The 27,654-nt window shown below is 47.2% G+C and overlaps 1 protein-coding gene across 27 annotated transcripts in view; it reads left to right on the plus strand.

Moving 5' to 3' along the window:
- The window catches only part of dmd (dystrophin), a 1,604,005-nt gene that overhangs the window by 1,500,730 nt on the left and 75,621 nt on the right, over nucleotides 1–27,654 (plus strand). For 26 of the 27 annotated variants that reach the window (XM_069890130.1, XM_069890120.1, XM_069890110.1 and 23 more), the window contains 3 exons: nucleotides 13,464–13,665; nucleotides 17,105–17,190; nucleotides 21,561–21,718. In XM_069890130.1, coding sequence (XP_069746231.1) covers nucleotides 13,464–13,665; nucleotides 17,105–17,190; nucleotides 21,561–21,718 — 446 coding nt within the window. Of the gene's footprint in view, nucleotides 1–13,463; nucleotides 13,666–17,104; nucleotides 17,191–21,560; nucleotides 21,719–27,654 lie in introns of those variants that run through there. The other variant, XR_011341867.1, reaches the window with a different exon arrangement.

Consider the following 27,654-nt stretch of genomic DNA (forward strand, 5'->3'; position numbering starts at 1 on the left):
CCAATGTAAGCAGACCAGATTCTGAACTGCAAGTGAATTGTGGCTTCCCCTGTAGTAATTACTTAGTCAGGAGTAAATAACAAAAGTCTGCAGACACCATGATTGAAGTTAAAACTCCAAATGCTGGAGAAACTCACCAGGTCAAACAGTGACTTTTATATGGCAAAGATAAAGATACAGAAGCTCACTGTTTGACCCACTGAGTTTCTCCAGCATGGTGTTTTTAAGATTGTTTAGGCACACAGATGGTGGGAGGGGAGGAGATGGGTGGATAGATGTTGAATCATCTCTGGTTGCAAAGTAAGGTGCCATGGGACAGACAGTGTGTGTGGAAAAAGAAGAGTGAATCAGGGTCATAGTGAGAATACCTGTGAGATGCAGGAAAGGAGGGAGGAAACGGGAAAATATGATGGATGGTGGGATCCTCGTGAATGAGAAGGCTGATGAGGTAAAAGATGAGAAAGATGAGTATCAGGGACAGCTGGTCCCAATGTTGCAATATGGATTCTGTTCATCTTGAGGCATAGTGGGAGTGATCTTCACTGATCAATGACTCCAAGAAACTTCAGGGAGCAGTGCATGCCAAAATAGGGAACCTTCTTCAACCTCACTACGGCCTTCAAATCACATCAAATAAATAAAATGTAGAACATTCTTCTCTAACTCATCTGCCCATAAAATTGCAGGAATAGGATGTTGTGGCAGATGAATGCATGAGTGAAGAGTTGGTGCAAGCAGCAGGGGTTCAGATTCGTGATCATGGGGATCTCTTGTGCGGAATATATGACCTGTACAAAAAGGATGGTTTGCAGCTGAACCAGAGGGGAGGCCAATATCATGGCAGGCAGGTTTGCTAGAGCTGTTGGGGAGGATTCAAAATAGTTTGGCAGGGCAGAGAATAGAGCAGAAAGGTTGATGGTGAGTTTGTGAGGAGGGGCTACCAGTGGAGGGAGTGTAAATGTAGTTGTTTGAAATGTGCTGATTTCAATGCAAAAAGTATTAGGAATAAGGGAGATGAACTCAGAGTGCGGATCAATACATAGAATTATGATCTTCTGGCCATTACCGAGACTTGGCTGATGCAGGCACTGGAGTTTTGAAGGGGATAGGTTGGGAGCAAAAAGTGTGGTTGTTGGGGGGAGTCGCATTCCTGGTCAGAGGTATCACAGCTGCAGAAAGGGAGGATGCTGTGGAGTAAGTGTCTACTAAATCAGTGTGGGTGAAAGTAGGAAAATGGAACGGAGCATTCACTGTGTGGGGTGTAGTCTATAAGCCTTCAAATAGCCCTCAGGACACTGGAGAGCAGATAAGTAGGCAGATTTTGGAAGGGTTCAAAAATAACAGTGTTGTTGCTATGTTAACTTTCCTAATACAGGTATACAATCCTTTATCCGGAACCCTTGGGGGGACAGAATTTCGAAAAGCCAGATTTAAACCCATCCAAATTGTGATGCTGTATCCACCCTCATCCCTTCCAGTCACACTGCAGGTCTCTCGCCCGCCCGACTCAGGCTGCTGGTCTCCCCCCCTTGCATGCCCGACTCGCGCTGCCGGTCTCCCGCCCGACTCGCGCTGCCGGTCTCCCGCCCGACTCGCGCTGCCGGTCTCCCGCCCGACTCGCGCTGCCCGTCTCCCGCCCGACTCGCGCTGCCCGTCTCCCGCCCGACTCGCGCTGCCCGTCTCCCGCCCGACTCGCGCTGCCCGTCTCCCGCCCGACTCGCGCTGCCCGTCTCCCGCCCGACTCGCGCTGCCCGTCTCCCGCCCGACTCGCGCTGCCCGTCTCCCGCCCGACTCGCGCTGCCCGTCTCCCGCCCGACTCGCGCTGCCCGTCTCCCGCCCGACTCGCGCTGCCCGTCTCCCGCCCGACTCGCGCTGCCCGTCTCCCGCCCGACTCGCGCTGCCCGTCTCCCGCCCGACTCGCGCTGCCCGTCTCCCGCCCGACTCGCGCTGCCCGTCTCCCGCCCGACTCGCGCTGCCCGTCTCCCGCCCGACTCGCGCTGCCCGTCTCCCGCCCGACTCGCGCTGCCCGTCTCCCGCCCGACTCGCGCTGCCCGTCTCCCGCCCGACTCGCGCTGCCCGTCTCCCGCCCGACTCGCGCTGCCCGTCTCCCGCCCGACTCGCGCTGCCCGTCTCCCGCCCGACTCGCGCTGCCCGTCTCCCGCCCGACTCGCGCTGCCCGTCTCCCGCCCGACTCGCGCTGCCCGTCTCCCGCCCGACTCGCGCTGCCCGTCTCCCGCCCGACTCGCGCTGCCCGTCTCCCGCCCGACTCGCGCTGCCCGTCTCCCGCCCGACTCGCGCTGCCCGTCTCCCGCCCGACTCGCGCTGCCCGTCTCCCGCCCGACTCGCGCTGCCCGTCTCCCGCCCGACTCGCGCTGCCCGTCTCCCGCCCGACTCGCGCTGCCCGTCTCCCGCCCGACTCGCGCTGCCCGTCTCCCGCCCGACTCGCGCTGCCCGTCTCCCGCCCGACTCGCGCTGCCCGTCTCCCGCCCGACTCGCGCTGCCCGTCTCCCGCCCGACTCGCGCTGCCCGTCTCCCGCCCGACTCGCGCTGCCCGTCTCCCGCCCGACTCGCGCTGCCCGTCTCCCGCCCGACTCGCGCTGCCCGTCTCCCGCCCGACTCGCGCTGCCCGTCTCCCGCCCGACTCGCGCTGCCCGTCTCCCGCCCGACTCGCGCTGCCCGTCTCCCGCCCGACTCGCGCTGCCCGTCTCCCGCCCGACTCGCGCTGCCCGTCTCCCGCCCGACTCGCGCTGCCCGTCTCCCGCCCGACTCGCGCTGCCCGTCTCCCGCCCGACTCGCGCTGCCCGTCTCCCGCCCGACTCGCGCTGCCCGTCTCCCGCCCGACTCGCGCTGCCCGTCTCCCGCCCGACTCGCGCTGCCCGTCTCCCGCCCGACTCGCGCTGCCCGTCTCCCGCCCGACTCGCGCTGCCCGTCTCCCGCCCGACTCGCGCTGCCCGTCTCCCGCCCGACTCGCGCTGCCCGTCTCCCGCCCGACTCGCGCTGCCCGTCTCCCGCCCGACTCGCGCTGCCCGTCTCCCGCCCGACTCGCGCTGCCCGTCTCCCGCCCGACTCGCGCTGCCCGTCTCCCGCCCGACTCGCGCTGCCCGTCTCCCGCCCGACTCGCGCTGCCCGTCTCCCGCCCGACTCGCGCTGCCCGTCTCCCGCCCGACTCGCGCTGCCCGTCTCCCGCCCGACTCGCGCTGCCCGTCTCCCGCCCGACTCGCGCTGCCCGTCTCCCGCCCGACTCGCGCTGCCCGTCTCCCGCCCGACTCGCGCTGCCCGTCTCCCGCCCGACTCGCGCTGCCCGTCTCCCGCCCGACTCGCGCTGCCCGTCTCCCGCCCGACTCGCGCTGCCCGTCTCCCGCCCGACTCGCGCTGCCCGTCTCCCGCCCGACTCGCGCTGCCCGTCTCCCGCCCGACTCGCGCTGCCCGTCTCCCGCCCGACTCGCGCTGCCCGTCTCCCGCCCGACTCGCGCTGCCCGTCTCCCGCCCGACTCGCGCTGCCCGTCTCCCGCCCGACTCGCGCTGCCCGTCTCCCGCCCGACTCGCGCTGCCCGTCTCCCGCCCGACTCGCGCTGCCCGTCTCCCGCCCGACTCGCGCTGCCCGTCTCCCGCCCGACTCGCGCTGCCCGTCTCCCGCCCGACTCGCGCTGCCCGTCTCCCGCCCGACTCGCGCTGCCCGTCTCCCGCCCGACTCGCGCTGCCCGTCTCCCGCCCGACTCGCGCTGCCCGTCTCCCGCCCGACTCGCGCTGCCCGTCTCCCGCCCGACTCGCGCTGCCCGTCTCCCGCCCGACTCGCGCTGCCCGTCTCCCGCCCGACTCGCGCTGCCCGTCTCCCGCCCGACTCGCGCTGCCCGTCTCCCGCCCGACTCGCGCTGCCCGTCTCCCGCCCGACTCGCGCTGCCCGTCTCCCGCCCGACTCGCGCTGCCCGTCTCCCGCCCGACTCGCGCTGCCCGTCTCCCGCCCGACTCGCGCTGCCCGTCTCCCGCCCGACTCGCGCTGCCCGTCTCCCGCCCGACTCGCGCTGCCCGTCTCCCGCCCGACTCGCGCTGCCCGTCTCCCGCCCGACTCGCGCTGCCCGTCTCCCGCCCGACTCGCGCTGCCCGTCTCCCGCCCGACTCGCGCTGCCCGTCTCCCGCCCGACTCGCGCTGCCCGTCTCCCGCCCGACTCGCGCTGCCCGTCTCCCGCCCGACTCGCGCTGCCCGTCTCCCGCCCGACTCGCGCTGCCCGTCTCCCGCCCGACTCGCGCTGCCCGTCTCCCGCCCGACTCGCGCTGCCCGTCTCCCGCCCGACTCGCGCTGCCCGTCTCCCGCCCGACTCGCGCTGCCCGTCTCCCGCCCGACTCGCGCTGCCCGTCTCCCGCCCGACTCGCGCTGCCCGTCTCCCGCCCGACTCGCGCTGCCCGTCTCCCGCCCGACTCGCGCTGCCCGTCTCCCGCCCGACTCGCGCTGCCCGTCTCCCGCCCGACTCGCGCTGCCCGTCTCCCGCCCGACTCGCGCTGCCCGTCTCCCGCCCGACTCGCGCTGCCCGTCTCCCGCCCGACTCGCGCTGCCCGTCTCCCGCCCGACTCGCGCTGCCCGTCTCCCGCCCGACTCGCGCTGCCCGTCTCCCGCCCGACTCGCGCTGCCCGTCTCCCGCCCGACTCGCGCTGCCCGTCTCCCGCCCGACTCGCGCTGCCCGTCTCCCGCCCGACTCGCGCTGCCCGTCTCCCGCCCGACTCGCGCTGCCCGTCTCCCGCCCGACTCGCGCTGCCCGTCTCCCGCCCGACTCGCGCTGCCCGTCTCCCGCCCGACTCGCGCTGCCCGTCTCCCGCCCGACTCGCGCTGCCCGTCTCCCGCCCGACTCGCGCTGCCCGTCTCCCGCCCGACTCGCGCTGCCCGTCTCCCGCCCGACTCCCGCTGCCCGTCTCCCGCCCGACTCCCGCTGCCCGTCTCCCGCCCGACTCCCGCTGCCCGTCTCCCGCCCGTCTCCCACTGCCCCACCCGCGCTGCCCGTCTCCCGCCCGACCCGCGCTGCCCGTCTCCCGCCCGACCCGCGCTGCCCGTCTCCCGCCCGACCCGCGCTGCCCGTCTCCCGCCCGACCCACCTGCCGGATTTTGGAGATTTCCCGATTTTAGATGTCCGGATAAAGGATTGTGTACCTGTATTGACAGGCCCTCCTTGCTGCAAGAAGGAGAGGTGGGGAAGAATTTGTCAGGTGTGTCCAGGAAGGATTCCTGACCGTATGTGGACAAGCTGACTCGAGGAGAGGCCGTTCTGGATCTAATACTGCGAAATGCACCTTGTCATTATGTTGGGGAGCATTTTGTTGGAAGTGACCACAACTCCCTAAGCTTTAGCATAGCGATGAACAAGGATAGTAGAGAAAATGATAACGTGTTAAATTGGAGAAGGGCTAATTACAATGGGATGAGGCATGAACTGGGGAGAATAAATTTAGAATGGATGTTCTTGGGGGATAAAAACAGAAGTAAGGTGGAGGATGACTCAGGACAACTAGCGCAGGGATCTGGATAGGTTTGTTTCTCTGAGATTGTTGGTTAGGGAACTGTGGTTGACAAAAGAGACAACTACTTGAGAGGATGAAGCAAACATAGAAGGTTTAGGAAGCAAAAGACAGGAAAGGACTTGAGAGAGTTCGAACGTGGCATGAGAAGCCCTTGGCAAGTAGGATTAAGGAAATACCTGAGGTGCTCTCTGACTACCTGAAGAACAGGTGGATGATGAGAGTGAAGGGAAGGCCACAAGAATAAAGGAGGCAACGTGCCTGATGGAGTGGGTTGGGAGGACTTAAATGAATGCTTTCCTTCAATGTTCACCAGAGAAAAGGGCCTTAATCAAGGTGAGGTCAGAGTAGAACAAGCTTTTGTGCTGGAGCAAATTAAGGTTAAGAAAGAGGAAGTGCCTGATTTTCTTAAAAATATTAGGATTGATAAATCTCTGGGACTGGATGAGATATATCTCAGGTTATTACAGGAGTGAGGGAAGAGATTGCTAGGGCTTTGGCATTGATCTTTTCATCCTTCCTGATGACAGGAGGTACTGGAGAGGATTGGAGAATGGCAAATGTGGTCCCTTTGTTTAAAAAAAAATGTAATGGGGTGAATCCTCGGAATTGTAAACCAGTGAGTCTTGCTTCAATAGTGGGCAAACTATTGGAGACGATCCTTAGGGACAGGATTTACAAACATTTGGAGAAGTACAGTCTTCTCAGGGGGGGATAGTTGGCATCATTTTGTAAGGGCTATCTCATGCCTCACAAGACTAATTTTTTTTTGAGGTAGTAAAAAGATTAATTGGTGAAGCCAGGGAAGTGGATGTGGTATATTTGGATTTTAGTAAAGCATTTAACAAGGTCCTCCATGGTAGACATATTTAGAAAGTCATAAAGCTTGGGATCCATGGAACCTTGTATTGAGAATTGGTTTGCCTCCAGAAAGCAGAGTGTAGTAATAGATGGAATATGTTGTATCTGGAGGACAGTGACCAGTGGAGTTCCACAGGGATCTGTTCTGGGATCTTTGCTCTTTGTGATTTTTATAAATGTCCTGGACAAAGAAGTAGAGCGATGGGTCAGAGAATTTGCAGGTGACACGAAAGTTGGAAATGTTCTGGATAGTGTTGAAGGTTGTTGTAGAGTTGAGCAGAAAAGTGCCAGATGGAGTTCAATCTGGATAAGTTAAGTGTGAAGGTCATTTTTTAAGGTCAAACTTGAAGGCAGAGTACATAGTTAATGGCAGAATTTTTAACAGTGTGGGAGAACAGAGGGAACTTGGGGTCCAAATCCATCGATCTCTCAAGGTTGCCTTGCAGGTCGATAGTGTAGTTAAGCAAGCTTATGATATGTTGTCTTCATTAATCGGGAGATGGAGTTCAAGAGTTGTGAGGTCATGTTGCAGCTCTATAAAACTGATTGGACCACCATGGAATATTGTGTACAGTTCTAGTCTCCTTATTACAGGTAAGACATGGAAGTTATGGAGAGGATACAGAGGAAATTTACCTGGATGTTGCCTGGGTTGGAGAATGCGTCTCATGAGGCAAGGTCGCTTTGAGAGAAGAAGGATGAGGGATGAATGAGTAGAAGTCTACAAGGTTATCAGAGGCATAGGGTAAGGTTGAGAACCAGCACCTTTATCCTGGGGTGAGAGCAGTAAACACTCAAGGACTTCTGCACAAGGTGACGGGAGGAAAGTTTAGGGGATTTATCAGGGGTACGATTTTTACACAAGAGTCATGGGTGCCTGGAATGCACTGCCAGGGGTGATTTGTAGATTTGATACAAAAAGGACATTGAGAAGACTCATAGACAGACACAGATATGCAAGAAAAATATAGTGTTACGGGTGTGAGCTGGGGAAGGTTTAGTTTGTTGTGTAGGTTTATATAATTTGGCACAACATTGTGGACAGAAGGACCTATAGTGTGCTGTAATGTTCTTGCTTTGTACCTCATCTCCAACAAAGTTCTCACAAGAGTGGAGCTAAGGTACAAAATCTAATGGACACTAATCACAGCATCGAGGACCCCCATATGTTGTTGGATGAGGTGCAATGTGCAGACACGCTCTGAGGCACTGAATTCATTCACTAAAGCAGACAAAAGATTCAAGATTCCATTTATTATCATGGTAATAAAACAACGTCATATTACATGAAATATCCTCTTGCCTGCTGCAAAGCAAACAGATTAGCCTAAGCACCTCTTGCATTTGGATTTACAGTCAGAGAGAGAAGCAAAAGAAAGTCCCCCCCCCCCCGCCAGACTCACTGAGCGCCCATAGATTCGGCTCCGGGACTTCTGTAGCCAAAGAGTCCAGTCCAAACCATCAGCAATCTGAGCTCCAGAACTGAACCTCTGACACCGTCAAGGAGTCCTCAACACTTCTCATCTCGGTTCCAATACCTGCTACCCCTCCAGCCAGTTCAAGCCAGTCTCCAGCAGTCCGCAGCTTCTTTGGGTTCCTCGCCTTGAGTCGCCAGCATGCACTGGTCCTTCAGCCGGCAGAACCCCCTTGCTGGTTCTCTGCCATGGTCACCATTCCCATGGGTTGTCTCCTCAGATGGGAGGGTGATCTTCCCATCCTCTGGTGCCCTGCTCCAGTCCTCCGTGTCCACTGAGTCTGAAGTCCGTTGTGGCTGCTAGGATGTGGTCGTGGGATTTCAAGTAAAACCCCCGTTGGCTCCCTCAATGGGCCATTCAAGGCACGTGCAGAGCCGACGGCGGTCGACTGGGCAGCTGGACCCGGAGGGAGTGCTGCATCTTTATGCCCTGTGGGTCCGCACCAGCAACAGCGCTGCCATCTACCTTGCACCAAGCCCTTGCTGCACCACATTGCCTTCTGACAATGAAGGTTCACAATGAGACCCTGGAAAATGTGGAGCAGTTCATGGCAAAGGTGATGAAATCCACCACCTTTTATACACCAGCACAGCCAGTAGTCGATTAAGGAAAAGGGAGTAGGTAGCTCAAGACTGACCTGTCATAAAACTCATGGTCAACAAGACAGCCAGTGATCTGACCCTCTTATGTTTCTACGTCTAGAAATATCCGCAATATCTCAAGGCATTGAAAGAATGAAAGAACTGATGATAATGAAAATGAGAGTTTATTGTCACATACATTGAACAATGTATATCTGCACTGAAACTAACTAGCTGCAGCTGAACTTTGTAAAAAAAAACACTACATAGTATACAATTGAAGAGACAATAAATACAAAACAATCAGAAAGATAATAAATATTCAGTCATCCTCTGCAAAGCAAGTGACTGCAGTGGTGCAGGGTCCTATTCAAGTGCCTGATAGCTGTTGGAAAGAAACTTCTTTTTTTGGAATATTTAAAATGTTTCCATACAAGTAATTAATAAACTTTTAAATAAACTAATATTGATTGAATTTACATGCTGGTTTTACCCCACCCTTGCCCTCCCCTCCCTCCTTCCCTCCCTCCTTCTACCACCTCCCTCTCAGAAATTATACAAAAAGAAAAAATGTATCGTTGTAGTGGCAGCTACAATGAGGAAGACTAACGACCCCCACTTTGGTGGTTCTCAACGACCGTTTTATTCAAATTCGGTGGTGTCTTCACAGCTACCTGAGGCGTGCGCTGGGCTAAAGCCACGAGGCAAGGAGGTCCCCTGACGGCACCATTTTCTCGTGGCTGCCCTGCCACGAGCAGTACAGCGGGACCAGTTCGCCACGAGTCGGTGTCCATCACTCAACCCCTCCCAGAACCGGCTTACGCGTCCCGCTGCTTGGGTGGACAGCCTTGGCACTTGGGCTGAATCTGTTGAGTGAGATCCAGGTGCGCCGCCTTGAGTCAGTCTACCATAAACAATTCACTTTTACCCCCAATGTCCAATATGAAGGTCTTGCCGGACCGCTGCAGGACTCTGTACGGCCCTTTATAAGGGTGCTGCAGGGGCACAATGTGCGGGCCGTTCCAGACGAAGACGAATTCGGCCGCATTCAACTCTTTGGGCAGTCGGGCTGATCAGACACCGTGGTGCGTAGGAGGTGGGGGGCCAGCGAGGCGAATTTGTTGCAGAGATCTGCCAACACAGTTGGGTGGTCGGTCATGGAGTCCGTTTCCGGGCTGAAGAACTCCCCAGGTAGCAACAGTGGTATGCCATATACCAACTCTGCGGACGATGCCTCCAAATCCTCCATCGGAGCTGTCCTGATGCTAAGGAGGAACCAGGACAACTCATCTGCCCATCTGGGACTGATGAGGCGGGCTATGAGGGCCGACTTCAGGTGCCGACTGTAATGTGGTGCAGCTTAACCCCCCACCCCTCCCAGCAGGCTCACCAACTGTTTCCAGGGGGCAGAGGTGAACTGAGTAACTCTGTCGCTGGTGATGTGCGCTGGGACTCTGAACCTGGTGATTTAGTGAGCAAGCAAGTTCCTGGCGCACGTTTCGGCAGAAGTGTCCTTGATGGGGATGACTTCCAGCCATCTCATGGTCCAGTTGACCACCGTCAGCAGGTAGCGCCCCTCTCTGGACACTGGTAAGGGGCCCACGATATCAACATTTATGTGCTGGAACCTTTTGACCGCCGGGTCGAATTGGTGAATCGGGGCCTTTGTATGCTGGTGGACCTTGGAGGTCTGGCACTGCTTGCAGCTCCATACCATTTGGGCTACCTCCTTGAGCCCATGCCACACAAACTGCTCTGCCACCATCCACTCCAATGTCTTGACCGAGGGGTGTGCTCCATCACAGACCATGCTGAAGGCCCACGACATCCAGTGCGGCAGGATTACCAGGCGCAGCGAACCAGTGGAAATGTCACAGAGCAGCGTGTCTGGGCTGCCCGGATAACAGATGTCCTGGAGACGAAGCCCTGTAATGGCAGTGCGGAGGGCCTGCGTTTCTGTGTCTTCCCTCTGTGCCTGCGCCATTTGGGTGTAGTTTAGGCCAGGGGCAAGGCTGTGGATTGCGAGTCAAGAGAGCACGTCCACCACGACATTGTCTCTACCTGCCCTGTACCGGATGTCGGTGGTGAACTCTGACACATAAGAGAGGTGGCGCTGCTGGCGAGCCGACCAGGGATCTTTGGCCATCGCGAGGGCCTGCATGAGTGGCTTCCTCCAGGAAGTACTGGAAGTGTCGGATGGCCAGGAGCTCCCTGTCGAAGGTGCTGTATTTGAGTTCCGGAGGTCGAAGGTGCCTGCTGAAGAAAGCCAGCGGACGCCACTAGCTATCGACTCTGCGTGGCCGAGGCGTCTACCTAGGGCTTCTGGGCGTGCGTTGGCCAATAGTGTGGCGCTCGCCAGCACGTCCTTTGTTGCTGCAAAGACGCCCTCCACCTGTTCCGGCCAAACCAGGACTTTGTCTTTTACAGCGATCATCGAGAATAATGGCCGCATGATATGAGCCACACCGAGAATGAACCGATGGTAAAAGTTCACCATACCAACAAACTCTTGAGGGTGGTGGGTTTCGGAAACTGACGCATGGCCGTGACTTTTTCTGGTGCCGGAGCGGCTCTGGCTGCCAAGATGGTGTGTCCCAGGAACTGCATGGTCTGCTTGCCAAACTGACACTTGGCCTTGTTGAACGTGAGGCCAAACGGGCAAACAGGATATGGAAATGGACCTTGTGCTCTTTGAGGTCACTGCTGGCAATAAGAATGTCATCGAGGTATAATGAACATAAAGTACAGGTCCCTGCGAACAGCGTCCATCAGAGGCTGGAAAGTCTGGGACGCGTTTTTAAGTCCGAAGGGCATTCACAAGAATTCAAACAGCCTGAACTGGGTGACAATCATGGTCTTACAGATGTCTTCAGGATGGACTGGGATCTGATGGTAGCCCCATATCCGGTCGACTTTCGAGAAGACCTGGGTGCCGTGCAGGATTGCCGTGAAGTCTTGAATGTGTGGGATGGGATACCTGCCCAGCGTAGTTGCATCGGTCAGGTGCCGATAATCCCCACAGACTTGGGAACTTGGGGACCATGTTGAGAGGGGAGGCCCAGGGACTAGCAGATGATCCCCAACTCCTGCAGGCGGGAGAACTCCTCTTTGGCCAGTTGACACTTCTCAGGCGGTAGTTGCCTGGCCTTGGCATGCAGCAGGGGGCCTTGCATGAAGATGTGGTGATAGACCCCGTGCTGGGGCATGGTGGTGTTGAACTGTGGCTGCAGGATGGTGGGGAACTAGTTGAGTATGCTGGAATACTCGTCCCTGGGAACGGTGATGGCAGCTATCTCCGGCTCGCAGGCTTCTGTGGCATTGAGGCAGACTGAGAGGAAAGTGCGAATATTGACTAGTCGTTTGCCCTCCACATCCACCAGCAGGCCATGCGCTCTGAGGAAGTCGGCCCCCAACAGCACAGTACCCACTGAGGCCAGCACTAACCTCCAGCGGAACTTGTCTTTCCCAATCTGGATCTGCGCCCTGCAGGTGCCGAAGGTTTTGATGGCGGAACTGTTGGCTGCCCGCAGGGTAGGACCCCATGCTCGAGTGCGGATCTTAAGGGCAATCAGGGGGGTAAGATGCTCAGTTCCACTCCGGTGCCCATGTACGTGGGCAATGTGTCCAGAAGGGGGGCAGTTTCATCGCGACAGCGTTGATCTCTGCGGGTTCCAGGCTGGGAGGCCAGAAAAACGTCTGGACTCATCAGGGTTACCAATGCAGCACCAACTATGATGAAGGAGACTAACGACCACCACATTGAAGGTTCTCAACGACCTTTTTATTCAAATCCCGCGCACGCCCCTTTAAGGGCTGCCTGAGGCGCGCACTGGGCTAAAGCCATGAGGCAAGGAGGTCCCCCAACGATGCTATCTTCTCAAGGCTGCCCCGCCACACGGCGGTACAAGCGGGGCTGGTTCGCCACGAGTATGTGTGCTGCCACATAGTTATATAAAATGTAGAAAAGAGAGCAAAATAGTGTCCTGGATTGCACGAAGGGCTGGTCCGCACATTGGGATCCTACAGTGTTTATACCACCATTTTAGGGAAGAAGGTTAACACGGGACTCGAGGCTGGGAGTCCATTTACCCCTACGGGCTGGAAAGAAACTTCTTGAACCAAGAGGTTGATGGTCTTCTTCTGACAAAAGGAAGCAGCGAGGAGGTTGTGACCAGGATGATGGGGTTGCCAGCTGCCTTCTGGAGGCAGTGCCTCACATGCAGTAGATGCATTCAGTGGATGGGAAGTCAGTACCTGTGATGGACCTGGCAGATTCCTCCAAATTCACCAAAGGATAATCAAACCGACATCAGTACCCTCTACCAATTCTACATTCCTGACAATAAACTTGCGTTGACCTGGCAATATTATTAACGTGCCCAACATCAGACTCTTTATTCATTATAATCGATTGTTAGGCAGTTGGGGGGAAAATATTCGGGTTTGTGAAGAAGTGCCACATCACCACTGGCTCATCACTGCTCAAAGTTAAAGAGCATTTTGGTGATGTTGGAATTCTTGAGCCTGTGGATTGGGAATGTACAGAAGTCCTGCACGCCCATCAAAAAGATCAGCCCCACAAACTCCCTTCGCATCTCTCCCATCCTGCTGTGGAAATGTCTGTGGTTTCAGAATCACTGGAGTTATCTTAGGGACTACAGATGAAGTGGAAGACTATGGGGGTATTTTATCTAATGAATTGGGTCACCTGTAGCTTGGAGGTGTTAATGCCAATATCCACCACTTGTACTTATTACTCCTTAACATAACCGTCTTCATCTGTACTGCAGATTTTTCAAACAAAATAAGTTTCCGTGGAGATCCTTCTGTTCCCTTGTTGCTAGTTGGCAAGTTTGAATATTATGTTCAGGCTGAGTATTTTAACACCACCTTGTAATATGTTACAAGGCAGATGCATTTAAGTTAATCTGCACAAAACTGATGCCACTTCACTGAATTTGGCAGTTGGGAATGCTTTCCAATAATCGTTTTGAGAACAATTTCAGTGTAATTTTTCTGTTTCCTGTCTGTTCCTCTGCAGTGGATCTTCTCTCCCTGCCAAGTGCTTGTGAGGCCTTTGATCAGCACAATCTGAAACAGAACGATCAACTGCTGGATATTTTAGAGATAATTAACTGCTTGACTTCAATCTATGATCGGCTGGAGCAGGAGCACAGCAACCTTGTCAACGTGCCTCTTTGTGTGGACATGTGTTTAAACTGGCTGCTCAACGTCTATGACACGTAAGTATTGCTTTGAACTGTGAATGTTTCCGACATCACTAATGCAGAAGAGAGGACTGTGGGGGTGGAAAGTTTTGTTGGATGAGGGGAAGGTGGGAGAGGGGCGATATTCCTCGGTCACATGTGATAAATGCACAATGTCGTGATGGCTACATTTTATTCTCTCTGTTACTTAGTTCCATTGAATTTGCAATAGGGCCCACTCAATTGTGCTTTCAGTGCACGCAACCAACCGTGAACCTAACTTTATTTCTCTATAAAAGTGCCCATGTTGGAAGATGTGCTGTCAAGGCTACTATCTCCCTCAGCTTTTAAAGATGCATTGGTATCATTAAGCTCAGCAGTGAAGTGATCCCACATTGTATTATTGACAATAACTTGCCTCCTAAAGGTTTACAGATTATTCCTCTGTAAAATTGCCTGGACGCTGCTATTTAAAAATAAAACAAAATTATGTTGACTTCAGGACTGACAATTGGCAAACATTATATTTGCATTTGTGGTTCCATTGATATGTTTGTCATTCACATTATTATAGAGCAGATATTCATATGTTTTATGCAAGATTTAAGCAATGTATAAACCTTTGCTTATTGACTCCAATGGAAGAGAATTTCAGAAGAGCATTTTGACATGCATGCTTTGTGTGAACATCAAGAGGATGAATGTCTACTCTGTGCCCCTTAGCTGAGATGTCATCTAATCATTCTTTCCCAAAAGGTTTTTGTGAACAAGTGCGATGCCTTACATGATGGGGAACTGTAATGCTCAGGTTAATAGTGCAACTTCTCTGTGGTATAAGGTGGGAGGAGATTATTTTGGTTCCACTGTGCGTGGAGTCCTATCTGGAGTGCCAATAAGTCAGAGCAGAGTACAACATAGCTTTGGAGCTACCCTTTTAGTTCTCCTCCCACCACAACTGTCCTAAGCAATATGTTGAGGACAACCTGTGTTCTGCTGTTTGATTGCCTTCTTGGCTTTCATGTGCCAAGTCAACCAGAGAATAAAATTGTGAAAAGAACTCAGAGAAACCTAAACTGAACAAAAATAACCCCACCCAAACACCCATGTATCTGGAATGTTCCATACAAGCTCCCCTCCCCCTTGAATTTTTAATATTTATTTAATATAAACCATGTTCAATTAGATCAGAGCATTGAAACAGTAAAAGATGTAATTTTGCTGTGATAATAGATACATGAGCACAGGGTTACTTAATACACTTAGAATCACATCACTAATGAGCATTGGTTGTTCAGAGACCCACAGATCATCTCATAATTGGTTATATTAAAAATTTAAGCGCTGCTGAGTGGAATAAGTTTATCTATAGTCATAATTAAATTTGCTACTGCTGGTGCGTTCTGGAATCAAAAAGTGTGTCTGTGCTTTGTTTTCAAGATCCAGGGGTTTGACACCCAACAGAATGTTTTTTTTCTCTTACATCAGCAACATTTTCCACTCTCAGTTGATAAGCATAGCATTAAGGGCAAAGTTTAGCACCAGCTTTGTTCCTTCAAACAAGAAATGGAGGACTGAAGAAGAGAGCAATGAGATTCTGGTTTTCGTTTTCTGCGTAATTTAAGATTTGTTGTGCGTTTTTATCCATTTTAGGAGTTAATTTCTGATCCTGAAAGTGTGCAAAATGGAGACATTGCATTCTGAGGGAGCAGGAAGACTGTATATGTTGACAATATATTACATGCTTGGTTAAGATACTGGCAATGCCTACACAGTTATAAATTCACATTTATCTGTAATGTGCAGATGATTTTATTCCATGCTCCTTTATTGCGAACTCTTGTGTTTGGGTAGCATAAGCAGATTGAGATACTTTTTCTACGGAGCTGAACTCGCAGAATGATATGCCCCAAGGAATTTGAGGTAATCTATTTCTGGGATCCAGCTTGAATTTATCAATTTCAAACCATTTGTGAAAACAAAATCAAAATTCAACAGTAAAGTATTTTATCCACAGAAAAAAGTGGTTTACGCTACCTGTATTTTAACCCGATTTCCCATGGTCACTCTCCGACAATTCTGGATGCTGGTTTTTATTCCACTGATACTGCTCATTCACCTGGAAGGAGGGCAGTCAGTTGTGAATTTCGACAACACCACTTAAAAGCAATTCAACTTTGGGAGTTCTATCACTTAATCCAATTCTAATTTCATGTATGCACAAAACATTCCAAGTGGAACAGATTAATGGGATTCATGTGGACAGGCAAGAAGTTCATCATGGATATGATGGGCTAAAGGACCAGTTTTTGCCTGGTTTTATTCTTCACGGTAATGTAATGTTAACGGTGGTGGGGAAGAGGGGGGGTGGAAATCCAGTGTGCCTTGACCCATGTGTGTCTCATCAGGTCGATGAAGTTAGCAAAGTTCCCTTTGTACCCCCCTCTATATCACAACCACTCTGTCATTACCTTCTATAATTAAAATGAGTGTGGTATGAGTGAAAAAGAGTTGCAACATGCTTTTTTTTCCTGTTTTAAACCTTCTGGATAAAGATTAACTCATAACAAGAAATATGGAATAACTGTGGCACCATTGACACGGAGACGTGAAATCCAATTTTTCCAGTTCATTCATCCCCACAGCAGCCCATGGTTTGGGTAGCGGTTAGCGCATTGTTATTGCAGCGCCAGCAACCTGGGTTCAAATCTGGCGCTGTATTTAAGGAATTAGTACGTTCTCCTGGTCCTCCGGTTTCCTCCCATCCTTCAGAACATGGGAATTGTAGGTTAATTGGGGTATTTGAGTGCTTCGGGCTCATTGACTGGAAGGGCCCGTTACCATGTTGAATGTCAACATTTTTAAAAAATAATTTAAAATTTCCAAGCATCTTTTCATGCAGATGATGGGTCTTCTCTAATCTTGCAGGGGTTGCAGTTTTTAAACTTGAAACAACCAGCCCATCATTTACTTGTGATTAATGCTCTGTATTCTGGAACTGTCATTCCAGTTAACACAGAGAGCTGAAATAGTTGGCAGTACTTACTGTTTCTGTTCTAGAAATACATGGTCATCTGTGCCACAGATTATCCTGATCATTTGGCGATGGCATTCTTCAGTTGCAGCACCATCGAGCAAGTGAAATATATTTTTTTTAGCAAGCAAAAGTGAACCAAGAGAAGCAAGAAGGGCTCAGCGGGTCATGGCAAGAACAATTCAGGTCTCTCCATCATGATTGTTTGAACTGTGACTGTATAGCCTAATTAGGAAGGATCCTTGCCCAGTTGTGATCAGTACACTGATGCAAAAAACAATTTCAACCAAATATCCTGTCATCCTGATGCTTTTGATATTTCATCTTTGCTCCAGGTTGCACGTTTCTCATATTTTAAACTGACTTATTGCCTTCAGAGAGTAATTTCTGTAACATGCATTTTATTTTAATTCCAAATTGAATCCACATTTAATTGCTCTCTAGTGGTCGAACAGGGAAGATCCGTGTCCTGTCCTTTAAAAGTGGAATCATGTCTCTGTGCAAAGCACATCTGGAGGACAAATATCGATGTAAGTTTGTCTTGAACTTCTTCGTTGGCTTGTGCCTGTTCCTTTTTTTATTTAAATTAAATTCACTAATTAATAAAATGAACTGTCATTGCAGCAAGTTTTAGCAGCAAGTAAAAACACACCAAAATGCTGGAGGAACTCAGTGGGTCTTTCCAGCATCCAAAAAGGCAAAGATATATCGCCAACATTTCAGGCCTGAACCCTTTTTAAAGGAATTAGCAGAATGACCTTATTCTGCTATTTCCTTGAAGAAGGGCTCAGGTTCGAAACCTCGGCAGTATATTTTTTTAGATGCTGAGTTCTTCCAGCATTTCGGAGTGTTTTTACTACAGTCACAGTGTCTGCAGACTTTCGTGTTTCAGCAGAGAGAAACGTGGCCATTTAACTCATGACTCATCTCTCTTGACTTTGACCGTTGTAATTTCTGCAAAATGTCGATATTTTCTATTGAACACCATTCCTTTGATTTTTGTACATTTTATTGTACTTTTACACAAAAAACAAGTGAAGGAATGGCTAAGTTATTTTTGTTTAATTGAGTAAATGTTCAGAAGAAAAGGCAGAGTAGTTGTTTATTTGAAATTGACATGCCTCATTAACTCACAAGTACAACTTCCTCAATAGGCCAAAGAGATTAAAAATGGCTCACTTGAAGATGGTTAGTTACATCCTCGAGAAGAATGCATAAATCCTGTTTGTTCTGCCTGATACACATGTAATGGTTAGGGATTAAAATCACTGCAAATAGTTAATGTGCCTCCAGTGCAAGAGCAGCAAAGCCGGCAGTTTTTCATGTTTCTGTGTTATCAGCTCACAGCACAATATCCTCATCGTGTACAGGAATTTCGGAGGAAGTGTGAACACTTGGTTCGAAATTCTTCAAAGAACATTGGCCAGGAAGGAAATATTTGGCAGGCAAACCTTGTATTTTTTAACAAATGGGACAGTTTGCACACAGCACCCTTGTGTGACTTGCACATGGTTTAATTGTGGAGTGAGCAAAGTGTTAGTTTTCTGCCTTTCCCCTGCCCTGTGCCAAACAATCTTTCTGTGGAAGTGATTCTCCCCTTTCAAAGTGAATGGGCAAAACACTGCAGTGTCATGAGAAATGTTGGCAGTTATGAATGGAACCGAGAGCATTTCCCGATACATTTATGAGGAATCTGGCAATATCCTGACTGCATGCCTGTGAGGATCTTTCAGAAAATGTGGGAACATTTGTTGATGCATGCTTCCACCACGGTACTGGGAGAGGATATGCCGACGTAACTGCCTGCATTTCTATGGAGAATATGAGTCAAGATTTTCTGTGCAGCCATCCAGATGAGTCTGATGGAATGGTGGAGCTGACTCGACAGGCCAAATGGCCTACTTCTGCTCCAATATCTTCTGGTCTTTTTATCGTAACTTCTTCTTGATATTGCCAGTTTTCTGGAGTGATCTTTCAGCGAGATATGACACTAGTTGGACTTTTCTAGCACGAGCTGAGACAACTGACAGATTTCACCATTCTTTTGGCTCTAGCCCTGGCTCCTACCAAATCTGGCTTCAGAAAGATGAGTTAGTGGTTTGGAATTGAAACTTTGCATCTCATCAGGTCCAGTTCATTTTTGATCTGCAAATTATATGGCATGTATGCTTGGTACTTAAACCAGGCTTTGTAATGTTCAGGAAAGGAAAGGAGATGAAAAGAGAACTGGCAGGATATAAAACTATTCTTTCAGAGTAATCTGATAAACACAGAGCTTGTTTGCAGAATGAATTAATCTGTTTGGATTTATTTTATTTCATTATATTTGCTCATTATGCTTGTCCGACTGTGGGGAATGCTTAAAAATAACTGATAGAGGTAGATACACAAAATACAGCATTTACTGAAACTGCTGCAAATACATCCAATGTAGTTTTTCTATTTACTATGCAAGCATGGATAATATTGCACTTGATAGCAAAATATTTCAAGCAACAAAGCCACGTGGATATATTCCAAGGCATGAAATAAATGGTTCATCAGATGTTGTGCTCCAATTTGCGATTCAGATCGATTGAACTCTAAAGAATATCTAAGCTTTTAAGAAATTCAGCAAGTCCCAAATGTCTCTTACCACTTCTTAAGGGTGCACCAGAGAAAACGTCTTGTCCTGATACCTGACAGTTTGGTTCGGGAAGCATTTTGTCCAAGGCCACTAGATATTTTAGAGGGTTGTGACTGCAGCTCAGTTTGTCGTGCAACATAGTAAAAGATCCATCCCACCCTGGTCACCTTTTCTTCTCCCTTCACCAGATTCAAGGGCAGTTTCTTCTTCGCTGTAATCAGACCATTGAACTAACCTCTCATGAAAAAATTGATGCTGCATTGCGCTGTTTAAATTAAGCGTTTTCTCCTTAACACTACACTTTTGCTTTTTTTTTTAACCACCTGTTGTACTTAAGTACAGGTTAACTTGCCTGGCAAGAATGCAGAACAAAATCTTCCACTACATCCGAATCCACGTGACAAGAGGCAATTCAATTCAAATCAATCCAAACTCGTGTATTTGACTTTTTCCACTGAGAACATCTTTTGACCAAAAAGTATGTATTGAGCAAACTGCAATGCAGAGACAGATACAGATGCAGGAAGACTTTAAATAGCCTGGAACATTTTATGAAATACTAAAAAGCTGCTATGTAGAGTATACTGAGACGATTGCAGACAACTAACTGATGTGTACTGAAACCATTCCAGGTATCTGCACAGCACACATTGAAAGCATCATATATGGGCATGCAGTGAAGTGTAGCTGTGCTGGATATCACGAAATCATAGGTAGCTGTTCCAGACATTGTTTGGGGCATTGATACAGCATGTGCTGAAGTCACCAGGTATAGCTGTTCAGCACACAGTGAAATCTCTAGGGGTAGTCCTGCAGAATACCATGACACCACAATTGGTAGCCAGACTGCATGTTGTGAAACTGCTGCAGGCACTATAGAATTACAAGTGGCAACTATTCAGAATATAATTAAACAAATGCAGTATGATCTGTGCAGTGCAATTGCTAAAAATAATGTATGCTATGTTGTGATAAGTATGATAAAGCACACCAGAACAATTGGCTTATTCTGCAGAACAATGTTCATGATATAAGCCTGGAGTGTGAAGAGATGCAGCGTCTGAAAAAAATCTCATTTACCTCCCCCCTCCCCCCATGCCCTCCCCTGCTCTGTACCAGACTCCCGAGAATAGGTTTGATGGGTTCAAAAAAGTTACAAGTCCTGGACATATATTAGCAGAAAACAGTGATCTTTATTTACACACAGGGAAATTCACAACAGGGGTCACACTCACACACACGTGCACAACAGTAGCACGCAAATAAAACACATTGGATACGAGTCAGTCAAAGATACTCACACCTCCCAATAGTGATGCGAGGATGACACAATAACCAACACTCCTCTACAATATAAAAGCATAGTGCACTAATTAACACAGGAACACTAATCTAATTACAATGGGTGAAATGTAATGGTCTCTCCTGGATGTATACCACAATTGCCCCCACCCTGTACTGCATACACTACGCAACTGGTCTCCAGCAGCGCTCACAGCTTAGATCGAACCTTTCACAGTTGGCCTTCCAGCTTCAGCCGCGGTCCGCAACCTGGAGTGGAGCTTAGGGATTGTCTCCAGGGATCAAGAGCTGCACGTGATTAGCTTTCGACTACAGCCAGCTAGAGGGGGCAGCCCAAGTGTGCCTGTGTAAACTGCAAGAACCAATTGCATGGCAGCTTCAACTGTGGATGGATCCAATCTTTGATTGGCATGTAAAGCAACTTCTGACTGATTTCCAACCAGAGAGGTCAGGTATCCTTCTGTATAACAAGGAGTCAGTTTTCATTATAAATCAGCGAGAGAAGTTGCAACACAATTGTCAGTGCCATTTTCCAGATGATGCTATACTTCTCTGTTTGCTCTGTGAAGGTAAAAGGCCCTGTGGTACATTTGAAGAGGAGCATTTTATATTCTGACCAAGCACCATCACGAATAAATCAGCCCCTTGTAGGACCTTTACTCTGAAGAAATTGATCGTCAGATACAGCTTCACGTTTTGTAAGATTCAGAGGTCATAAATGTATGTTATTTCTTTGAGTCAGAGACAATGAAATAAAATGAATTTTTAAAGTGCATTTACACCAAACACTCATCCCTGGGTTGAAGTCCGTCCTAATTCTGTGTCCACCCATCCAAGCGAGGCAAAGCTGAACGAAAGTCCCTCCGGAGGGGGTTGAATTGTGTGTGGTGTTGAAGCTCCTTTCCTACAGATTGTGGTCTTGCAGTTTTCCTTTTGTAAGGCTAATTTATCTTCAGTGCCATTTCTTTGCAGATCTGTTCAAGCAAGTGGCAAGCCCCACTGGATTCTGTGATCAGCGCAGGCTTGGGCTTCTTCTGCATGAGGCAATTCAGATTCCACGCCAGCTCGGAGAGGTTGCATCTTTTGGAGGCAGCAACGTAGAACCCAGTGTTCGCAGCTGCTTCCAGTTTGTAAGTTTATAATGTTTTTTCCAGGGCCTTCATTGAACCGATGAATTGAGATGTTATGTATAAATTACAAAGAATTACCTCAAAATGAGAGCACAGAGGCAGGCAATTTGTCCCAACTTGTCTGTGCTGGTGCCTTGGCTCCATGCGAGTTTCTCACTTTCTATCAGCAGTAAATTATGATGGAACCTTGCACCTCATTCTGAATGCAGTCTTTACCTGATGACCAAAGACTCTTAAGGGTCATCACGTGGGCTTTCAGTTGCTCTGGGGGCAGTGAAGAAATGGTTGTTGATGATATGGAAAGTTTTGCACAGTGCCCTTCAAAGGGATAATCCCTGGCTTTGAAGCGGAGACAGAAGATGAAGGCAGTCCTTTAAAAAGATTCTCTGAGATCTTGAGAGTTCTTTTAAAATCAATTACTCTTCTATCTCATCTTTAACTGCCCTCAAGGGGAGCTCATGCTGGTTACTACTGCTCATCTTGTCTGTCTTGTGCCCTCCAACCAATCCAGCCAAGTAAAACCAGAAGCCTTCAATAATATACCTAGCTCTGGTTTATGAAAGTTCTTAAGAAAGTTTTCATATTGAAAAGTGCCCTACGGAGCAGCCAATATCTGTAGATAGAATAGATTAGTGCTTGTAATGTAACTGAAACACAAGTTCAAGTTGTCATCCGACTGTACCAATACAACCCTACAAAATAGTGTTCTCCAGTCCATGGTGCACAACAGTGCAAAACACGGTTGTAGACTTTAAACACATACAGATAAAGGATACACACATTCACTCTACATATGTATATTCATACAAAGGTAAAGGTTCCATTAATGTCACATAATACTACATTTAGAATGTAACATACGTGAAGTTCTTTAACTTTTGTCTACCATAAGGCAGGCAGAGAGTTGCCATTTTGTCCACACCCTTCACAGAAACCTATAGTCCCTGGTGTTCCCAGGCAAATACTGACCAGCCTTGTGCCTGCTAAACTTCCAAGATTAGACAATCCCAGGTGTATTCAAGCTATTGGATGATACTGTAATATCCTTAATAAATAATAGAGTCACAGAGAGTTATTTTAGTGATTCTAGTGGTAGAAGTCCTCCCTAATTTTGCAAGCTGTCTTTAAACAACAATCACGGTAATTTCCATCAATGGGGGCAAAGGGTGGCTCCTGTGATCTTTGATGCCAATTTTTTGATCCTGTGGATTAACGTCTGATCCAATGCTCTGCAGTAACCATACCACACTGTGATAAAGCGCGCCAGGGTGCACTCAATAGAGCTCCTGTAGAAAGTCGGCAGAATGGTGGCCCATCTCAGCCTTCTAAGGAATTCACTGTTGTGGTCACTTCTTAAGTAGACACTGAAGAATTTGGTCTCCACTACGGAGCTATTAATGCGTGGTGAAGGGTGGTCATCCCTGGTCCACAAGCATTTCCTTTGACTTGTTCATGTTGAGACTCGGGTTGTTATTCTTGCACTATTTCACAAGTTTCTCCACCTCCTCTCCGTATTTCGACTCATCGTTGTTGCTGACGAGGCCATCTGCACACTTTTTTTTTTTAAATTTTTTATTTTTCACACCATAAATCACAATAGCCATGATATACACTTTTTCTTTTTCACACATTTACAGTGACTTTTTCTCCCCCCCCCCTCCCTCCTCCCAAGCCACCCCCCCACCCCCCCCCCCCTCTCATCCATTTTAGGTATACAATCTAGGTTGCATTAATTCAGTCAGACAATGTTGTCATTCAACAAAAATACACCAGAAATTCTACTGAGTCCATTCTTTTCTTTTCTTCTCCTTCCATCAACTTAGGTAATGTTTGTTCCCGGTAGGTTTTCGCTATTGTATTTAATGTAAGGCTCCCATACTTGTTCGAATATTTCAATATTATTTCTTAAACTATATGTTATTTTTTCTAATGGAATACATTTATTCATTTCTATATACCATTGTTGTATTTTCAAATTATCTTCCAATTTCCAGGTTGACATAATACATTTTTTTGCTACGGCTAGGGCTATCTTAACAAATCTTTTTTGTGCATCTTCCAAGTCGATTCCAAATTCTTTATTTTTTATGTTACTTAGGAGAAAGATCTCTGGATTCTTTGGTATATTGTTTTCTGTTATTTTATTTAATATCTGATTGAGATCATCCCAAAATTTTTCTACTCTCTCACATGTCCAGATTGCATGAATTGTTGTTCCCCTTTCTTTTTTACATCGAAAACATCTATCAGATACTGTTGGGTCCCATTTATTTAACTTTTGCGGTGTAATGTATAGCCTGTGTATCCAGTTATATTGTATCATACGCAGTCTCGTATTTATTGTATTTCTCATCGTTCCAGAACATAATTTCTCCCATGTTTCCTTTTTTATCTTTATATTTAAATCTTGTTCCCATTTTTGTTTAGTTTTACCATTTGTTTCCTCATTCTCCTTTTCTTGCAGTTTAATATACATATTTGTTATAAATCTTTTGATTAACATTGTATCTGTAATCACATATTCAAGGTTACTTCCCTCTGGTAAACTCAAATTGCTTCCTAATTTATCTTTCAAGTAGGATCTCAGTTGGTAATATGCCAGCGCTGTATCTCCAGTTATATTGTACTTATCTCTCATTTGTTCAAAGGATAAGAATCTACTTCCTGAAAAACAATTTTCTATTCTTTTAATCCCTTTTTTTTCCCATTTTCTAAAGGAAAGGTTGTCTATTGTAAAAGGGAGTAGCTTATTTTGCGTCAATATTAGTTTTGGTATTTGATAATTTATTTTATTTCTTTCTACATGAATCTTCTTCCATATATTGAGGAGATGGTGTAATACTGGAGAAGTTCTATGTTGTACCAATTTTTCGTCCCATTTATATAATATGTGTTCAGGTATCTTTTCCCCTATTTTATCTAATTCTAGTCTCGTCCAGTCTGGTTTTTCCCTTGTTTGATAAAAATCTGATAAGTACCTTAATTGTGCGGCTCTATAATAATTTTTGAAGTTTGGCAATTGTAAGCCTCCTTGTTTATACCATTCTGTTAATTTATCTAGTGCTATCCTCGGTTTCCCCCCTCTCCATAAAAATCTCCTTATTATTTTCTTTAACTCTTTGAAGAATTTTTCTGTCAGTTGTATTGGCAATGCCTGAAATAAGTATAGTATCCTTGGAAAAATGTTCATTTTAATACAGTTTATCCTTCCTATCAGTGTTAGTGGTAGCTCTTTCCAATGCTCTAAATCGTCCTGTAATTTTTTCATTAGTGGATTGTAATTGAGTTTATATAATTGGCCTAGATTTTTGTTTATTTGCACACCTAGGTATCTTATTGCCTGCATTTGCCATCTGAATGGGGATTCCTCCTTAAATTTTCAGAAATCCGCGTTATTCATAGGCATTGCTTCACTTTTATTTACGTTTATCTTGTATCCCGACACTTCTCCATATTCCTTCAATTTCTTATATAGTTCTTTTATTGATAGTTCTGGTTCTGTTAAGTACACTATCACATCATCCGCAAATAGACTGATTTTATATTCCCTGTCTTTTATTTTTATTCCTTTTATATTATTATCTATGCTTATCGATTCTGCTAGTGGTTCTATAGCTAGCGCAAACAATAATGGTGATAGTGGGCATCCCTGCCGCGTTGACCTGCTTAAGTTAAATTGCTTTGATACATGTCCATTTACTGTTACTTTCGCTAACGGTCCCTTATATAATGCTTTAATCCAATTAATATACTTCTCCGGTAAACTGAATTTTTGCAATACTTTGAACAAGTAATTCCATTCTACTCTGTCGAAGGCCTTCTCTGCGTCTAAAGCAACTGCTACTGCCGGTGCTTTATTTCCTTCTACTGCATGAATTAAGTTAATAAATTTACAAATATTGTCTGTTCTGCGTCTTTTTTTGATAAATCCAGTTTGGTCTAAATTTACCATTTTCAGTACCTGTTCTACTAATCTGTTTGCTAATAGTTTAGCTATTATCTTATAATCTGTGTTTAGCAGAGATATTGGTCTATATGACGCTGGTGAGAGTGGATCTTTCCCTTGTTTTAGTATCACTGTAATTATTGCTGTTTTACATGAATCTGGTAAGTTTTGTGTCTCATCAATCTGGTTGATTACATCCAGGAGGGGCGGTATTATTAGATCTTTAAATGTTTTGTAGAATTCTATTGGGAGTCCATCCTCTCCTGGTGTCTTATTATTTGGTAAATTTTTTATTATCTCTTGTATTTCTACTGTTCCAAATGGTTCTGTTAATTTATTTTGTTCCTCTATTTGTAGTTTTGGTAGTTCAAATTTAGTCTAAAATTCATCTATTTTCCCTTCTTTCCCTTCGTTTTCAGTTCGGTATAATTGTTCATAGAATTCTCTGAAGTTTTCCTTAATTTCTTTTGGATTATATGTAATTTGTTTGTCTTTTTTCCTTGTTGCCAATACCATTTTCTTAGTTTGCTCTGTCTTAAGCTGCCATGCTAAGATTTTGTGTGTTTTTTCACCTAGTTCATAATATTTATGTTTTGTCTTCATTATATTCTTCTCCACCTTATATGTTTGTAATGTTTCATATTTTATTTTTTTATCTGCCAATTCTCTTCTTTTGGTTGTATCTTCCTTTATTGCTAATTTTTTTTCTATGTTTACTATTTCCCTTTCCAACTGCTCTGTTTTCTGATTATAGTCCTTCTTCATCTTGGTTGCATAACTTATTATTTGTCCTCTAATGAATGCTTTCATTGCGTCCCATAGTATAAACTTATCTTCCACTGATTCCGTATTTACTTCAAAGTACATTTTTAATTGTTTTTCAATAAATTCTCTAAAATCCTGTCTTTTAAGTAGCATGGGGTTTAATCTCCATCTATACATTCTTGGAGGGATGTCCTCTAGCTTTACTGTCAGTATTAAGGGTGAATGGTCCGATAGCATTCTCGCTTTATATTCTGTTTTTCTTACTCTATCCTGCATACTAGCTGATAACAAAAATAGGTCTATTCTTGAGTATGTTTTATGTCTAGTCGAGTAGTATGAGTATTCCTTTTCTTTTGGGTTTTGTTTCCTCCATATGTCCACAAGTTTCATTTCTTGCATTGATTTAATTATAAATTTGGTTACTTTGTTGTTCCTGTTAATTTTTTTCCCCGTTTTATCCATATTTGGATCCAAATTCAGATTGAAATCCCCTCCTATTAGTATGTTCCCTTGCGTATTAGCTACCTTCAAAAAGATATCTTGCATAAACTTTTGATCTTCTTCGTTAGGTGAATATATATTAAGTAGATTCCAAAGCTCCGAATATATCTGACATTTTATCATAACATATCTCCCTGCTGGATCTATTATTTCCTCTTCTATTTTAAATGGCACATTTTTGCTAATTAATATAGCCACTCCTCTTGCTTTTGAATTATACGATGCTGCTGTTACATGTCCTACCCAATCTCTCTTTAATTTCTTGTGCTCCAATTCAGTTAAGTGTGTTTCTTGGACAAATGCTATATCTATTTTTTCCTTTTTCAGTAAATTTAGTAGTTTCTTCCTTTTAATTTGGTTATGTATTCCATTAATATTTAAAGTCATATAGTTCAGCGTAGCCATTTTATATTTTGTTTATCTTCTCTTTCCGTTTTTCCATCATTACCTTTCCTCCTTTTCCATTTCTGTTTTCTTATTTTCAACTCTTTACCAGACAACATTCCTACAACATCCAACATTTTCCTTATTCTCCTATTTCTATCTTCTTTATCCCCAATCTCCCCTTCCCCTCCTGAGTTGTCCTTTATCCCTTGTCGGACAACCACATCTCCCCTCTCCATTTGGATTTGCGAATCCACTCGCAAGCGTCAACTGATTTTGCAGTGACCGCTCTTTTCCTCCACCCAGCCCCCCCCAGAAAAGATTTCACTTTTCATATGTC

The sequence above is a fragment of the Narcine bancroftii genome, chromosome 7 (assembly GCF_036971445.1).
Source record: "Narcine bancroftii isolate sNarBan1 chromosome 7, sNarBan1.hap1, whole genome shotgun sequence".
Lineage (NCBI taxonomy): Eukaryota > Metazoa > Chordata > Chondrichthyes > Torpediniformes > Narcinidae > Narcine > Narcine bancroftii.